The sequence below is a fragment of the Parasteatoda tepidariorum genome, chromosome 2 (assembly GCF_982258835.1).
Source record: "Parasteatoda tepidariorum strain Cologne lab strain chromosome 2, Ptep-v5.0, whole genome shotgun sequence".
In the NCBI taxonomy this organism is placed as follows: Eukaryota; Metazoa; Arthropoda; class Arachnida; order Araneae; family Theridiidae; genus Parasteatoda; species Parasteatoda tepidariorum.
The window spans coordinates 36,172,046-36,191,306 of NC_141756.1; the positions used below are offsets into that span (position 1 = coordinate 36,172,046).

The 19,261-nt window shown below is 33.6% G+C and overlaps 1 protein-coding gene across 1 annotated transcript; it reads right to left on the reverse strand.

Annotated features, from left to right (window-relative positions):
• Nucleotides 1-1,542: 1,542 nt before the first annotated feature.
• LOC107444824 (L-xylulose reductase) lies at nt 1,543-18,968 on the reverse strand. The gene is made up of 7 exons (XM_071177423.2): nt 18,785-18,968; nt 13,728-13,825; nt 13,400-13,554; nt 11,655-11,697; nt 10,966-11,130; nt 10,325-10,445; nt 1,543-1,780 (listed from the first exon to the last, which is right to left on the reverse strand). The coding sequence occupies exons 1-7, from the start codon at nt 18,834-18,836 to the stop codon at nt 1,674-1,676; spliced, it is 741 nt and encodes a 246-aa protein (XP_071033524.2). The 5' UTR covers nt 18,837-18,968; the 3' UTR covers nt 1,543-1,673.
• Between the last annotated feature and the right edge of the window lie 293 nt (nt 18,969-19,261).

Genomic DNA, 19,261 nt, shown 5'->3' on the forward strand with positions numbered 1-19,261 from the left:
TGAATGGTTGAAATTTTTTTTTACAAGGAAGTGGAGTGTATTGGAGGAACCAAATTTTCAAACAATCTTTAAAGTAAAGGCTCTAAAATTGGCAGCGCAGCGTACAAATTAAAAAATAGAGTTAAACCGAATGTAGGTAATAAAGCTGGTTCATTTACTGTAGAGTATTGTAGTTGTGTTCTTGTTTTAAAATGCCACTTGCCGATCCAGCAAGGAAGCGTTTTTTGTTTTTCAGTCGTGCCCTCTATGGCTGAGAATATGACTTCAGCCACACGCACCTCACAACCCATTTATAAAGCGGATCCATTCATACATCTATTCATTCATCTACAGATCGTAACTTTGACATGAACCAGAGAATGTTTAATCTCTAATTCAGTAACCAAGAGGTATGATTTGTTATGGCAACATGGAGGACTTAGTGACCTGGCAGATTCAACGTGCACTTATTACCACTTACTACACGGGGAGTTTTCGGCCAACAATTAGAAGTTAAATATTATCAAATTGTTTTATATAATTGTCGAATTTGCATAAGGTTTTTCATTAGAAGATATCTTAATTTTGCCCCGAAAATATCCATGCCTCTTATAACAGTTTACATGATCAGTTTTCAAATCAATGTGACTAAAAAATTGTGCCAAATAGTCAACTATGATTTTGTTACTTACTCTTCCATAAGTTGTGTAATTAATAGCTCACCCAGTTAGGCTTCGATGTTTGCCATCATAGATCAAAAAATAAAAAGTTAATATCTTCAGAAATAATGTTGATAATTAACACGCCAATTGTGGTACATACAATATCGAGAGAAAAAATTCTTCCTTACAGTATATATCCATTAAACAAATCAAATTGTATGACGATGCATTTTATCATCGAAATATTTTTCCTCAAAATATGCTTTCTCATGACATTATCATACCGTTTAATTCAAATAAACTTATTGTAAAATTTAAGAACATAATGGTTGCTGAAATACGAAAAATGAACTTATATCTTATAGATTACCGCTCTTCAGTGACAGATATAGCATGGCAATCCGTACTTGGTAGACAATAAATGCGTTAAGTAAACTCACTCAGCATGTTTTGGCGGAGTCTTCTGTCAACGATTATGTAACTTCTGACACAAATAAAATCACAATTCACCTTTATTTTCCAAAAATCACAAAACAATAAAAAACAACAACACATTCTCCGGCATGTTGCTAGCCATGAAGATAGTAAATGCAACAGACTTTATGTAATAAATTATTGGTCTTTAGATTTAATTACCCCCTTTGAAGTGAGTATGAAGGCTCGATTAGGTATTAACTTGAAATAACACGCAGAATCAACCGAATTTGCATAAGTATTACACGGCAGTTTTCACAGTGTAATAATTTACAATTATTATTAAGTCCTTAAAAACAAAATAATAGTGTCTAAAAGAAAAAGCTATAATTTCACACACCATTAATTTCTTTTTATAAAATAGTATCAACCAATATACAACATTTACTCCATTGAACAATAGTCACATAAACAGGAATACCAGAAATATTTTTATCACATGTTTTATTTTTTAAAAAAATAATAAATGGTTTTTTTACATGGATTTAGGGTTAGTTTTAAATGACAAGCAACATACATTCTTATTTTCAGATTTGATGTTCTTGAAAGAAAACATTCCTAGAAAAGATTTGTGATACCTCCATCAATAGGCATTATAATTCCCGAAATTAAAGATGCATAGTCACTCAATAAGAATAAGATAGGGTAAGCTACTTCATCAACCTCTGTAAAGAGAAGAAAACAAGTATTTTAAATTCGATAAATTTTATAGTTCTAAAAAAATATTTCATCTATACTTGAAAGCGGAAATCCTTAACACTTCCGACAGTGATGCGTCTAATATTTTTATTTCAAACCCACAAGTCTTGTATACAAAAGAAAGGCACAACACATCTTATTACTTTATTTATTTGCAAAACTGCAAGATCTGTTTACAAATTTGTAATGCATATCGTGGGTTGTTTAAAGTGATATACGTTTCTAATGTCTAACAATATTCTGTTACCTTCAAAATTCACAGTTCTTCAAATAATTGTTAGTACACTACTGGCCATTGAAATTGCTACACCAGGAAGGAATGCAAATAACTAAGTGATATTTATTAGGCACCTACATTGTAGTTGGAAGAACAAGTAATTAAATTTTCAGGATATTTGGATGTATAGATCCAGTGGAATCAGTACTCAGAGAAGCCTCCTCTGGCAGCAATAACAGCAGTTATTCTCCTGGGCATCGAGTCGAACAGAGATTGGATAGCATGGACGGGTACAGCATTTCACGCAGTTTCAACATGAAGCCACAATTCATCGACTGAAGTGACTGACGAGTGGTGGCTTGCCAGTCGTTCGTCAACCATTGACCAGACGTTTTCAATTGGTGAGAGAAATGGAGAATGAGCTGGCCACGGGCAACATGCGGCCGTGCATTGTCCTGCTGAAACGTAGCGTTATGGAGGACCCAAAGATAAGGCAGAGTAACTGGCCCTAACACATCAGAAATGTAACGGCTGCTGTTCAAAGGGCAGGCAATGCGAACAAGAGTTGATTGAGATGTGTATCCAATGGCACCCCATATCATTACTCCAGATGATGGGCCAGTATGACGATCTCGAATGCAAGCTGCCAATGGGCGTTTTCCACGATGTTGCCAAACACGGATGCATCCATCATGATGCTGTATACAGAATCTGGATTCATCTAAAAAGACGACGTCATGCCATTCCTGCGTCCAGGTTCGTCGTTGATCATACCATTGTAGGCGCTTCTGCCTGTGATGCAGCGTCAAGGGTAGCCGAAGCCATGGTCGCCGTGCTGACAGTCCATGCTGCAGCGAACGTCGTTGAACTGTTTGTGCAGACCTTTGTTGTCTTGCAAATGATCCCATTTGTTGACTCAGGATTCATAACGTTGCTGTACGATCCTTTAAGGCCATGTGGATAACATGTTTTTCTTCTCGGCTGTTAGTGTCTTCTCGGCTGTTAGTAGCTGAGATAAGGCACGGCATTCCATATGACCGTCATGAACCCATCGAGTCCATATTCTGCTTACAGTCATGGGATCTTGACCAACGCGAGCAGCAATACTTCGGTATAATCCCGGTAGGCCTCAAATCGACCTCGGTCAAACGCAGACACTTGCTGGTAGGCATTTCTTCTCGTACACGAGGCATAGCAAAAACATTTTTAACAAAGAACAACACTCAAATTCAATTTCTGTATGAGACACTTGCTGTAAAATCACTTCTTTGATACACATTGTAGGTGTCGCTACCGCCGTCTGTTTGGCATGAATGCGCTGATAAGCTAATCATTTGCATACCATAACATGCTTTATCCGTCCTGCAAATTCCACGCTTGTGGAGTGTTGCTTTCTTGGTGTGGCAATTTTAATGCCCAAGAGTGTAATAAAAAATGTGACTACCTGTGTTACGAACTAAAATCTTAAAAATATTCAAAAACAAAAAATAAACAAGGAAATGGAACTAAAAACAAAAATTTTCGGGAAAAAAAATTTCATGTATTCTTACTTAAATACAAATTCCACACTTGAAATTCCACATTTGAAATATCAAAGAATTCTATAATAAATTCTTTTTTGTACTGCGTGTTATCGTAAAGAAATTTTCTTCAGAAATTGCGTTTAAAATGCAAGAAAATTTTGAAATTTAGTAAATTTCTAACATCAAAAATAATTAATAATTTGAAAATTAAATTCTGAAATTGAATTTCATTTGTCTAAAAAATATTATTAAATTAAATAAACAAGGGTTTAATTATTCAAGGCAAAATAAAAAGCAATTTAGTTTCTTTTCATAAGCTTACTTCCAGATTTTGTTTTGTCTGTCATTGAACGAGTAAGCAACTGTTACTTCATTTCTAAAAATCGTAACTATAAAAATCATTAAAGGAATTTGGAAAGCTAATGAACTGAATCTTAAATATAGATAAAAAGATACAAATTCAAAATATTCATGAATTTATTTCTGTATTATATTTAATTTATTTTATTTAATTTATTATATTTGATGTATTTATTATACATACTTTATTAAAATAACTTTACATTTACATGCGTAATTAGAAATCAAATCTATAGGTATTAAGAAAGTTTTATTAATATACTCTGAGGTGTACTTGAAAATTGAATGATCATTAATGATTTAGCAATTAACGGGAAAAAGAATGTTTCATAAATTTTTACCTGACTCGGTTGTTGTATGGACTTGGAACTATAAAATTAAAGGTGGAACGTTTAGATATCTCACAATTCAGTTAGAATTTGCCACAATTTACTGGAATCGGAGATGAACTTAGAATATTGAATTATACATCGAAAACATTGAAACACTCCACACACAGGAATCGATACACATACACTATTTATTTTCTCAAGCTCAATGAATAATTAATTAGGATGCGCATAGCGCCATCTGTGGACTGTAGTATTAAACATACCGCCCCCCTTGAAACACGGAGGGGTTTCAAAATTAATGAATTTAGTTAAACAATAATTAAGTAATCGCCAACGGTCGCAGTGACGGATGTCATCTGGAATCGTAGGTTGTGGAATAGCTGTTAATGCCTTTCCTATCAGGAAATGTCCTGGTGTCAGAACAGACGGATCATCTGGACTGCTAGATAATGCACATAGTGGTCTTGAGTTAAGGCATGCCTCGATTTGACATGACAGCGTGGCCAGTTCTTCGAAGGTGAGACTAGCATCTCCAACAACTCTTTTCAAATGAAATTTGAACGATTTCACTGTAGCCTCCCAAATGCCTCCGAAGTGGGGAGCAGATGGAGGATTGAAGTGAAAGGCGATGTTGTCTGTTACCAGGAATTGTTGAAGGGCATCTTCCTTCATCAACTGCCGGAACTCCTTTTTGAGCTCTCTGCTAGCTCCGTGGAAATTGGTTCCTTGATCGCAGAAGATATCTGAAGGTCTACCTCTGCGTGCCACAAATCTTTTTACACAAGCAATAAATGCTTTTGAGGTTAAGTCGCTGACGACTTCAAGGTGAACTGCCTTCGTTGCGAGGCAGACGAAGACGCATATGTAGCACTTAGTATTGCGGCTGCCTCTTCCCTTGGAGCTCCGTATTAAGAATGGGCCGGCGAAGTCAAGACCAGTTCGTTGGAAAATAGAAGAGGGACAAACTCTGGACTCTGGAAGATCTCCCATGATTTGCTCGGCGAGCCTTGGACGATTTCTGAAGCATGGGATACATGTTCTCACCACTCTTCTAACTGCATCTCTGGCTGAAAGAATCCAAAATTTCTCTCTGAGAGCTGCTTGGAGAAGTTGCGGACCGGCATGAAGAAGTTTCAAGTGATAATCCGTGATAAGTAAGTTCACAATATGGTCGGTTTTAGGAAGCAGGATGGGATGCTTCTTTGATTCTGGAAGCAATGAATTTTTCAGTCTACCACCGACACGAATTATTCCGGAATCATCGAAGAACGGAGTCAAGGGAATAAGCTTGTTATTCGAAGGAAGTTGCTTGCCTGTTGAAAGATATGAGACTTCCGTCGGAAAATGATCTTGTTGGATGAAGTTGACAATTCTCTTCTCGGCTTCATTCAATTCTACCGTTGTTAAGAAGGATTTGTTTCTTTTATCTGCAGCGACAGAACAGTTCTTCATGAATCTAAAACAATAGGCAACTACTCTTTTCAGTTTGTTCCAAGACGAGAATTTTTGGAAAAACTCAGCCTGGAAAGAAGCATTAACTGCATTCAACATTACCAGCTTGGTTATTTTGGCTTCTGCAGTCATGTTTTCTTTTAATTGTGGATCAACTTCAAACCTTCCATTAGGAAAAGTAGAACTATTTAACCAATCAGGTCCGTTGAACCACAAGTCGCACCTTTCTAGTTTAGTTGGGGGTATCCCTCTCGTTCCACAATCAGCAGGATTCTCCAAACCGCTCACAAAGTTCCAGTGCACGTTAGGAGTCAGCTCTTGAATTCGTGCTACTCGATTAGCTACGAACGGTTGCCATCTTCTTGGTTCGGACTTCAACCATGCCAGTGTGATCTTGGAATCAGACCATGCAAATGTCTCAGAGATTGGCACAGTTAGTGTCGGCAAGGTAGCTTGTAACAAATTGGCCAGAAGTAAGGCAGAACAGAGTTCCAGTCGAGGTAGAGACTGTGGTTTCACTGGAGAGACACGTGTCTTGGAAGTTAGCAGTCTAGATGTCACGGCTTGGTTTGTATCTTTGGAACGAATGTATATAGCAGCACAGTAGGCCTTTTCTGAAGAATCACAGAATCCGTGTACTTGTACGTCGGTAGCCTGTGGAATGAGGATATAGCGTGGAATCTTGATATTTGTAAGTAGAGGAAGCTGTTTCTGGAATACTCTCCATTGACTTGCCAGAGAGTCTGGTAGCTCTTCATCCAAGCCTAGATGATGACTCCAAAGCTCTTGGAGGAAGATTTTGGAAGTGATAACTGTAGGTGCCAACCAGCCCAAGGGGTCAAAGATTTTTGCGACTTCGGAAAGTACCTTGCGTTTAGTCCATATGTCGCTCTCATTGACGGTGATGGTAAAGGTGAACGTGTCAACATTTGGAAGCCAAGCTATTCCCAGAATTCTGACCGGTTGGTCGTCGTTGATCATGTGTTTGGAATCAACAGTCTTTAACTCTTCCGAAATGGTTGCTAGTACGTCAGGATCATTTGACACCCATTTGCGTAGAGATAATCCTCCTCTCTTCATCATCTCCTGCAGTTCGGACACCAGTTGAATGGCTCCCTCCTTTGTTGCACTCCCGCTCAGCAAATCATCAACGTAAAAATGACAAAGGGTGGCTCTTGAAGCGTTTGGATAATTTTCTTGTTCGTCTATGGCAAGCTGTCGTAAGGTTCTCGTGGAGAGGAATGGTGCTGAGGACGTACCGTACGTAACGGTAATAAGACGATACTTCTTTATTTGTTCGGTTGGAGAATCCCTCCAAAGAATTCTTTGCCAGTCTACGTCTTCCTCATGAACTTTAATCTGGCGGAACATCTTTTCAACATCAGCGCAAATGGCTACACTGAAAAGTCGAAACTGGATGAGAATAGGGAAAAGTTCTGGTTGCACTCTTGGACCAACCAGGAGCAGATCGTTGAGAGAGAGTCCGGATGAAGTTTTACTGGAAGCATCAAAAACTACACGAAGCTTTGTTGTGCAGCTAGTGTCTCTGACAACTCCATGGTGAGGAAGGTATAAACTTTCGATTTTATTAATGTCAGAGTCCGGAACCAGTTCCATGTGATTTAAATCAAGGTATTCCTTCATAAATTTTCGATAGAGGTTGTATTTCTCAGGATTAGAAATGAGATGACGTTCCACGCTGATTAGCCTACGAATTGCATTTTGTTTTGAATTACCTAACCGCGTGGGAGAAGTGTGAAAAGGCAACCTTACTGTGTATCTGCCATTCTCATCCCTAGAATGTGTCTTTACGAAATGATCTTCACAAGCCTCTTCTAAAGAAGTTAAGGGTTTGACGCATGGTAAAGAATCTAATTCCCAGAATTTATTGATTAGAAGATCCGATTCTAACTGAATATGATTGACATGTAGAGATTTTTGACCACCAGAATTTGCCTTACCACCAATTATCCAACCCAGTTCTGAACGAATGGCAAATGGCTTATCCTTACCTAACGATAATGTTTGACCCTTTAGCAATGGCAAAGTAAGGTCAACACCAAGGAGTACATCAATCGGAGCACTCTTGTAAAATGCTGGATCAGCCAGAGAAATATCCCCAAATAATTCGCGCATTGAGGAATCTAAGTCGTGATGTGGAATCATGCCTACAATTTTGTTAATCACATAGACGGATGCATGAAAGGAATTTTGAGATGAAAAATGTGAGGTGAATTGAATCTCAGCAACCCCATTTGTACGCGTATTGGATTCGCCTAAGCACGAAATGCGAACATTGGCCTTTTCCTTTTGCAAGCCCAATTTCTCAATACACTCATTTGTAATAAGCGAAGCCTGGCTACCGCTGTCCAGAAGACATCTACAGGTCTGATAGTTACCCCAAATATCTCTCATCTGAATCAGAGCAGTGCAGAGGAGAGTTTGAACGTCTGGCCCAACACCCGAAATACACGATGTAACATCTACCACTCTAGAATTATCACTTAATTGACTAGTACTTGGAATAAGGGCAGGCGAAAACACAGGAGGGTTGATAGAAAGTTCACTAGAATTTGACTTATTTACAGCACCCTGTCTTCCCCTATCGCTAACATTTTCGATATGAAGTAAAGAGTGGTGGGGTTTTTTGCATCTTTTACATCTAAACTTGCTGTTGCAAGTTTTCACACTGTGAAATCGAGTTAAACAGTTAAAACAATAATTATTCGATTTAACGAAATCTAAACGACCTTGAACTGATAATTTTAAGAACGTATCACATTTCGACAATGTATGATCTCCATTACACAGAGGACATTGTGACTGGGCGTTGGACGCGACCAAAGTCACTTTTCCTTGAATGTATCTCTTAGTAGTTGAACTCGGGATAGATCTAGCTTGTGTTGCAAGGAATTGCAACAGTTCGTCCAACTTTGGAATGACATCAGTTTGAAAGGTTCTCTCAAACCAAGTTCTTGAATTTGCATCAAGCTTGAACAATATCATGTGCATTAAAAGGGTATCTGTAGTTGGATCAACCTTGTATTCCAGGGACTCTAACATTCTTACGAATTCCTTAGTGGAATCTATCAAATTTAAAATTTGTGTGGATGATTCTCCACTCAAGGGCGTTATATTGATAAACTTTTTCATTAAGGAGGACATAATTTCTCTTTTGTTAAAGTATCTATCTTTTAGCAATTTCCAAGCGATTTCGAAATTATCATTAGTAATGGATAAAGAGTTTACGATTTTTAAGGCATCTGATTTCAAACTCCCCTTTAAATATTGCAATTTTTGCGCTCCTGTCAAATTTTGATTGTTCGAAACTGCAGCTTCAAAAAGATCGGAAAAGGCAAGCCACTCCTCATTTGCACCAGAAAATGTAGGTAAAGATAACGTAGGAAGTTTCACTTCAGCAAACTGAGATGAGACAGAAGCTTGGCCAGAACTTTGGTTTTTAACCTCAAAACTAGAATTCACTACGGGAGGCAAAAGCCGGGTGTCGATATCGACAAGTACTGACTCTAACGCATCTAAATTGTCGTCCTTTTCCGTAGAATAAGTTTCCTCATCCTTTTCCTCGCAAATACTTATAATAGAATCTAAAATATCTTTTGCCTCAGTTCTAAATTCCAAAAATCTATTTTTTCGAGCCAATAAACCCGCATTATTTAAATTCCCAATTTCCTCTTCTGTTTTCTTTTGCAATTTAGTAATCGAAGATTTAACACTCTTTTTTTTCTTTAACAAGGCTTCCATATCCATTAGAATATATCAGAATAAGAAAAATAATTTATTAAATCAAAAACCACAGAACAAAGCTGTTTACAAAAGTCTAACTGTCTAGCCCAAACAAAATGATTCCACTGACGCCTGTGAACGTGAACGGGGGAGAATGCGAAATTGCAAAAAGAATTACAGCGGTATAACGAAAAGAGAACAATAATAAAAGGGAAGGGAAGGGTAAAACGAAACCTTTTGTAAATATATTACAGGAATGACAATGGCATAATACATCAGTAATTTAGCACATAAGTAATTAATCAATCAAATAAGTAAATAAGCACATTTAAGCAGATTAAACCCTTTTGAATACACTTGAATTTGAAATATTACACTACGGACATTTCTTTCGTTTTAAGCTTAGCATATATGAATAAAATTCGAATGTTACTTTTATATTGAATTATGACAATATTTTAGAAAAATATTTGCCGAAACAACAACAAGCCAGGAATTTTGAATTAGAATATTTCAGCTGGGCTCCGGCTCGACGGACCAAATGATTTAGCAATTAACGGGAAAAAGAATGTTTCATAAATTTTTACCTGACTCGGTTGTTGTATGGACTTGGAACTATAAAATTAAAGGTGGAACGTTTAGATATCTCACAATTCAGTTAGAATTTGCCACAATCTACTGGAATCGGAGATGAACTTAGAATATTGAATTATACATCGAAAACATTGAAACACTCCACACACAGGAATCGATACACATACACTATTTATTTTCTCAAGCTCAATGAATAATTAATTAGGATGCGCATAGCGCCATCTGTGGACTGTAGTATTAAACAATTAATAAGTGCTCTTTCGCAAGATTCATTTTACATTTGCTTACCTCCTAATCTTTTTAGAGGTGTTCTTTCTGCCATCTTCATTCCAGCTTCATTGCCTTCTTCAAATGCCTCAGCCGCCATATTTGTGCGTATAGCAGTAGGATTAACAGAATTCACTCTGATCTATAAAACGAAGCATTTGTACAAAGAAATTTGCTTTTCACATTTGATGAAATAATAAGCGAATTTCACTGTGCTTAAAAAAACCTTAATACAGAAACAATAAGGGGAATGATGAAAATGGTTCTAAAAATTTATGATTTTGGTCCAATATAACCGTCTATATTTTGCCCCTCATCGAAGGTGAGTCTTAGCAGCCATCTTGTATTTACTAAGGGAAAGGGGAACAGTTTTAAATATTGTTATCTAGGCAAGTTATGTAGTGTTTCTAAAATATTTTTGTTTAAACTGAATCGAATAAAATCACACCTAGTACATTAGGTATGGTAGTTTAAACTTATAAAAGTGTTTATATATAAAAATTAGTATAAAAATTATAGTATACTAATTATAATAAAAATCGCAGGATAGTATGTAAATAGTAATACTAAAACGGAATCCAAAGTATTGCTGTACATTGAATCGAGATCAAAGACAAGTCAATATGATCATTTTTTTATGATGTCAGATCAAGAATTCTTACATTGTGAGGTCCATACTCTGTTGCCATGCATCTTGTTAGTTGATCTACAGCTGCTTTGCTCGAGCCATATATTCCTATGGCATCCATGCATTGAAAACTTCCTATGCTTGATACATTTACAATCGATCCCCCCTTTCCTCGCTCTTTCATGCCATTGGCAACAATCTAAGGACAAGAAAGTATGAAAGCGTTAAAATAAAATTTTTATAAAGTTTTGGACACAAAAGTAAATTATATGAGCTAATATTTATACCATTAATTAACTTAATTCTAGAAAATAAAAAATTATAATACTCTTTCTGCATTACAGAGTAAAACAATCCTGAGTTCTATTTTAATTATTTTTGAGTTCTAACTTTTCAGGTACATCTCAATAATTTAAAAATTAATTTTTCATTTGGATGCTCATTATTTTTTTCGAATGTCTTTTAGTCAACAATTTAAAGCACATAAAGCATTCATTATTTGTTAACTTTTTGCTTTTGGTGTTATAATACTAGTTAAGAAACTGCATTAAGCTTCATTATCTACTAATAACTTCGAATAAACCCCTCAAGTTTTAAAATATCATTTTTCATCTGACAATAATACTCTGGAAATATAAATACTCCAAAAATTTTACTCATGTTATTTAAATATCCTCTTTAACTTGCATATAGGACATGAAATAAGATATCATGTTTACTTACCTGAGTAATATTTATGATTGCCTTTAAATTGATGTTGTAGATACTGGAACACAATTAAAAATATGAAACATTAGTAACATTTTTAAACACATTTTCAGACAAAATAAGCATAATTTTCATCTTATAGGAATAATTTGAACAAGATATAGGATAATCAGATTATTTTCCTAAAAACCCAATCAGTTTCCAATCCATTTAACTCGATCAATTTATCTCGAAAGTAGATCAAAGTTGAAAATGGAGTTATCAATCTTAGAGTATCAATTAAAGTAACTCTTACGGATTTCGATGACTAAAAAAAAATTGTAGTTTGTATGCTGCACAGTCTACAACAGTTTCGTTTTATACAGTTGGATTCTCTGATGTTTTGTAATTACTGATGTTTTTAAGCGATTTGAGTGGTCCCCAAACTTTGCTTTATTGCAGGGGGATGAAATTTGTGAGAAAGCGGTATTTTAATTTGGAATTTTTTTATTTCAACTAATTTTGTTAAAAATGAAATGATCGAAACTCCCGAATTTAACATTACGCTATGCAGTAAAAAAATGAAAGCACTGACAACAATTTTGTTCATTTGATTTATATGCAGAATGACCTCCTGAATTCGAACATGAATTCTGTTTCTCCCTTTCTTGAGCCATATTTGAAGGAGATCCATTCCATTTTGTTAATCACTTTTTGATACTTTTATGATCATGAATTTGGTTTAAAGGACTAAGAAAATTGATTAGTTTTACCATAAAATTACCTGTGAGAGGTTAGGGAGATTTAAAGTATTTTAAAACATGAACCGTTGCAATAAATGATGGGGGAGGGTTCCATTTCAAATTTGTAAATAAAATCATCAAAATTTAAAATTTTTTTCTTTAAACCATTAAATATCTCCCTGGCGTTACTTTTATTTAGAGATTCTGTAATGGTCCGATTAGTATTGGTTAGTGTCAATGATCTCTTCAAATACCTGAATTGTTGATTTAATGCGTCAAAGCCGTTTTGGTGGTGACCAGGGATAAATAGAAGCTTGGGGTCCCAGTTCTGGCACTATCGCTTTTCCAAATGTCTGTTCTTACTTTGATTCTTGGTGGTAACGATAACAGAAAAGTAGCCAAATCTTATTTCGTATATTAAGTTAAAATTGACCATATATTGTGAGTGCTTAAATAATTAGAACTAACTAATTAGCAATTTTAACATAGGATTTTAAGAGCACAGTAACAACCACAATGATTAATTTTAAAAGTATTAGCTAATCCAAATCATTGTGTGAGGAGGAGTCCGTAGGCTCCGCTTTTGTCTTTCAATTTCTTTTTTTAACTGCCCTTCATTAATATTTATAGCAATGATTGGCAACCTATGAGCTACGAAGGTAAAAAGGCTTATCCCATCAATATAATGTTAATTTTTTCTGCATTCATAGATAATACATATTGTAAAATAGAAATAGTGTTACCCACCAGCAAAATGTTGGGAAAAATATTAAAAATAAAATACTCATTTAAAAACATTTGCCAAGCACTGTTCTATAGCTATCAGAGATTATCGTCTTATTGAAGAAACAAAAACTCCAAAACAGTGTATAATAAAATTTCTCGTTCATTGTTTGAATCGAGTTCATATTTTAACATAAATTAAGCAGCCTATAGATTATAAATTTAAGTACTTATTTTAGGTGAACATTATTTTCTAACACTCATTATATTTTCATTGAGAAATTAAAGAATTTATTAAGTATATAAAGATCATACTCGTCAATATCCTGCTCAGTCATGTTTCCAAAATTCAGGGGTTTCACAACAGCGGCATTATTTACCAACAAGTCAATTGGTCCGACGCTCTCAATAACAGATTTTGTAGATTCCCAATTTCCAATGTCCAAGAAAACAGTTTTTATATTCTTGCTCTAAAACACATTAATTAAGCAGATTTATTTTTGAAGGATACTTATATGAGAAAAAAAAGCATGCTCTGTTTAATATTTAATGAAAAATTCATTAGAAAATATTCAACAACTCATTTGATAATTTGACATAGTTTATTTATTGGTCATTAAAGATGGAAGATAACTCCACTTACGATTGTTTGCAATTCATCTAAATCTGATTGCGTGCGGCTGACAGCGACAACTTCAGCTCCACATTCAGCCAGCCTAATAGTCACTGCTTTTCCAATACCTTAGTGAAAACAATTGAATTGAAGGGAATGTTTAGCTACTTTATACATTTTTCAAGCGTGACATTCTTTGACGATAATAAAACTATAAAGAATTTTACTGCATGGACGTGTATACAATTGGGTACTTCTCTAGAAGAAGAGTACCGCTAAAATTCCATGGTTATGCCTAATCAGGTTGTTGTGCATAGGCTGGGTTTATTGTCCGCTGAATCTATTTTCGGATGAGTTTTAATTAGATACCCACAAGCGACGTCACGTGTGTGTTTCAAACGTAATTATCTGCCAAATCGCGCTATAAAGAGATGCCACGATTTACCCACGCGTGACGCCACTTGCAAGTATCCAATTACCAAAATAAAAATAAAAAACGGTACGCAAATATTTTTAATCACTGATCGGATTTTCAATTCGCGATCGCAACGCTCGAGTACGCCATCTAGCGGGAGACTGAAAATATCGGACATTAGTTCCCACAAAACCATTGACAATGACGGACGCCATTTTATTAGCAGCAAATAAGAAGCAAAATTTCCCTAAGGAAAAGGTAGAACTTCTTGAAAAAACTAACCAGAACATGCCAAACATTGAAGCAGAACACGCCAAGCAATTGAAGAACAATTTCTCAATAATGTTTACCTTTCTATTACCAACAACATAACTTCCAATTTCATGATCACTTGCTGTTACAGATTCTGTGTATTACGGTAAAATAATTTTTTCTGTCTTCAATTCATTACAAATTAAAGTGAAGTCAGCATTGCTTTCGTCATTCCAATGAATAAATAAGAATTCAGAATATGCACAGAACTGTATAATAGCTATAGAATATTGTTCTTCTTTATAGAATAGTATATATTTCTGTATCTATATTATTCGTAAAACAACAATAAAGAATCATCCGAACTACTTGAAATAGATTCATTTGTGCTGATTATTAATAAATTTGTATCGTTTTCTTGGTAAGTATTTTTTAGTTTTGAAGGAATCATTTCAACTAGAATTCAGCTATTCTGTTTTTAAGCTACATATTCAAATTCATATTGAGATCTTACATTTATAAAATTTTGATGTGTGGTATGTTATCTAAAAGTAATGAAGGGATAATCTATGCATATATTATTTGGAAAAAAAATTTCAAACGAAGAACATTTCATTCGGAATTCTGCGGATTTATAAAACAGGTGAGTGTTATAATTTGTATAATAAAAATTTGCTTGTAAAGACTTTTTTTTTCTTATTTGATGATAGTTCTCTACAGAATGGTTTTTTACGTCTGATTAAGAACTATAAGAATAATAAAAAAAGAAACAATATGAAAGTTTTTATTTCAATGTAAAGAACTCTTAAAATCGTTTTTTATCCTAAGAATTCTTCATTTTCCGTGTTTTAGTTTATAATTTTTTGATAAAAATTTTTGTCAAAATACTTTTTTAAGAAATTAAATGGTATAACATTAAATGTTTATGTATACTTCTTGTATATTCTAATGTTTGAAGTAATATGATTCAGAAAAGTATGGAATAAAAATTCGGTACTTACGTATTAACGCCACCGCCGCCACAGATTTGGCGGTTTTTAAGTGCCGCCAATCTACACTTAAAATTTTTGCGACAGATCATAAAATAAAACACTTTATTTAAAATCAAAGTAGTCAATCGGATTTCGGTGGAAAATGAGCCGATATAGAGTTTAGCATAGATTCAAAACAATCATATCGCCATATGAACTCTGATAAATAAGATTCCAAATGAAATAACATTTCCAAAACGTACGTTTACCAAGATAAAGTTTCATGTTGTTCAAAAAATAAAATTGCATCTTGTTTTGCTTTTGGCAAATCCCAAAGACGAATTATCGTAGCACTAAAAATGGCGACAAAAAAGAATTGTTTTTGTTTCGACAGCATTCTTTATTTTACGTTTCTTAGTTTCTAAATAATGATTTTTATTGAAATTTGAAATTTTTTGATAAAAATTGTTGTCAAAAAACTTTTTTTACAAAATTAAATTTCATGAAATTATGAGGCTTATGTATACTTTTTGTTCATTTTAATTTTTGAAGTAATATGATTCTTAAAACTATAGAATGTAAAGTTTAAATGGGCCTTTCATGTTAAATCATTAAATTTAGTAAAACTATTTCTCGGGCATTAGTTTTAAACTCATATAAGAATATACTTATTTTTTTCTGTTAATGTACAAATATTTTTCCGATGTGTTTTGGACATTCCTTCTCTAATAAAAAGAGATACTATTTTGTTTTCGTTTGTATAAGGAAGAATATCAAAAAATTTTCTTTTTTAAATTTAATTAGCCACAATAAAGAAGGAACGTTGCAATGCTACGTGCTACATTAAAGATGTCTCTAGAGTAACTGAATCACTGTTCATATAGAAATAGCAGGTATCCGTCTCATACAACAACGCTCCCTATAGTTCGTTACGATCGCGAATCCCTAAGATGTAAGCTGTTTAATTTGAGGGCATAAACTTAAGTTGCGCAGATGATATTTTAAGTTCGGAAATTAGACACGAAATAGTGTTTTACTCTAATAAAGTTGCATTTTAGAGAAAATTTCTCAAACTTTTAAATATTACTAAAACTGACAAATCCGAAATTTAAACAAAAGCAATCAAATTATGATTAAACGATAAAACTTCAAATTCGTCATATTTTTTAAGCGTTATTTCTTCAAATTAAAATTATTGCTTAAAACTTTGTAAAAACGTGCATAATTTCCAAGACAAAAATTTTTTGAAGCGTTATAACAAATAAAAAATTTATTACTTTTGCATGAGATCACCTTTGTATAAATTAGTTTTAGCTTTTTTTAAAACTTTTTTCGTGCTTATGTATTTCATGTGGTATGTCCAAATACGCAAGGAGTAAAAGCAATATTTAAAAGCTTTAATCATTTTGCCCTCTTTTCTAATTATTGGATAAGACATCTTAGAGATATCATATTTTGAGGGCTATACAACCGAGTCCAAAGGAAGCAAAAAAAAAATTTTTTTTTTGGGGGGGGGGATAAAGTACAGTTTTGTGTCTCATAGTTATTTAGTGTTAGTTAATGGTTTGAAAGAAAAATGGAGAATCGTAAGAAAGTTATTAATTATCTGCAAGCTATTTGGCGTATTGTAAAAAAAAGAAAATAAAAATTTAACTTTTTTAAGGCTTCCTATCGTAGTGAATTGAAGAATTTTAATGATATGCTAGTTAAGAATTCTCCCTGAAAAAAAACTTTCATATTTTGCGTGTTCTATCTTTCCTCCTTTATAAATAGCGAACTACATAAGCATTTTTTTCTTATTCCAAAAGTGAACTACGTTTACCACTGAAAAATGAACGCTAAACTTTCCTGTTACATATTAATTTGTCGTGGTTGACTCGAAAATTCCACAAGCATCATTATAAGTCTATCGCCAAAAATATATTTTATTTTAGGTCGCTATGTTAAAGTCTTCGTGCCTGAATATTTTAATGAACTATTTCTTTCAAGCTTAGTTTGCTATAATGGAAATCAAAAATTTCCTTGTCTTTAATCATCTTGGTGTAAATAATTATAGATGCATCATGTGAAGAACCATAAGAGAAGAACCCATAAGAGAAAGTAAAAAACGAAAAATTCATTATATTACACAAAATTTTAAAATATGTATTACATACTTATTTTGTTTTTCCTTTGGTATATTTTGATAAAACTACATCTTTTGAAAAGAAATTAAGAGGTATCAAATGAAGTAAGAAAAAGCAATTAAGAGACATCATTTAAAAAAAAATCATTATTTGTAAAGTTTTTTAAGAAAAGAATACTGAGACAGGAATTCAAATAATTCAAAAACTAAACACTTAGATGGAAATGAAAGATATTGCACGTTTATTTAAAATTTACTTTAATTTGTTTCAGTAATATATTTTTAGAATATTCCTATGCCATGTTCAGAGTTTTGTTAAAATTGTTATATGCAACCCGTTGTTTTCTTGCGCTGAAAATTTGTGGTACGATGCAATATGTGACCTAAACCCTAAGCAGCAACATTCAATACCTAATACGTAAACTCTTTACCTGAAGTAATCAATGCAGAGTAGTTGAGAAAAAATAGTTTTATATGATAAATTATTTTGCACCCAAAAAACACCCAGAATACATTAGATATGTTACCGACAAAGAATGAAATCGGGCATTATATAGAATTCCTAGACATTGTATATAATGCCTAAAACTAGCCGGCAAAGTATGAAATGATTTATATTTCTCACATTGCCCAGACATTCTATAGAATGCCGAATGCTATTTAGGCAAAGTATGAAATAAACGTCCTGATGAGGCTCCAAACACTGATGTTTCTTCTAATCTATCGTCAGTAAGTATTAAAATATCGAATAAATGTAATGTATCGTCAGTAAATATTAAAATATCGATTAAATGTAATTATATCTGCGAATAAATTAATATCAAATCGGATGCAATAAATATTTCGGACATTCACCAAAGCGACTATGTGATTGCTGACATTTAACGATGAAAGTCGGCATTCTCCAGATTTCGGTCATTCGCAGTAACATGCACATCATTTACATAATAACCTCATCAGGATGTTTATTTCATACTTTGCCTAAATAGCATTCGGCATTCTATAGAATGTCTAGGCATTATATACAATGCCTGGGGAAAGTATGTAATGCTTCTCAAATTTCATACTTTGCCTAAAAACGTCCGGCATTATATAGAATGCCTAGGCATTCTATATAATACCAACGTTTCATACTTTGCCGGTAACAGATACATTAGAATCTGAAAATCATGTTTGATAATTAACTCGAATCCTTCATTTTCATTTATACCAAGAAATTGTTTTAGATAATACTCTTTTTGTCCTAAAATATCTCTAAAGTATGAAAAAAGACATTTAAGCAATTAACAAAATCAACTAAATTTACAATAAAGCATTTCATTACCTTTTCCTGCTCCGGTAACTAGAGCTCTTTTACCATCGAATTGGATATTCATGTTTTCTTTTTATGAATTTTTATTGAAGTCAAACTACTATTTTAAAGTTGAGGCAGGCTGTGGACTTCTTTAAACAATTATTTGAGAAATGGGAGTACTTAAAAATCGACCATTTCTTATCTTTTACTGTTTATGATAAAGAAAAATAAACATTTGAGACAGTAAATGTAGAGAAAAAATGATTTTGTCTTTCATTAAATGTTTTATCTTCAGATAAAGAGTGAAAGTATTTCTGAATGAATGACAATGTAAAGAATTGCAATGATTATATAATTTGACTTTAAAAATCAAATGCTTTTGAAAGTTTAAACTTTACAATGTGAGAAACTTTACAATACGGGGGAGTACAAAAACGTGAACTGTGAAAAATATTGAGGAGTATTTTTTTTTTTAATTTTGAAATATTTTCCTCCAAATAATATCGA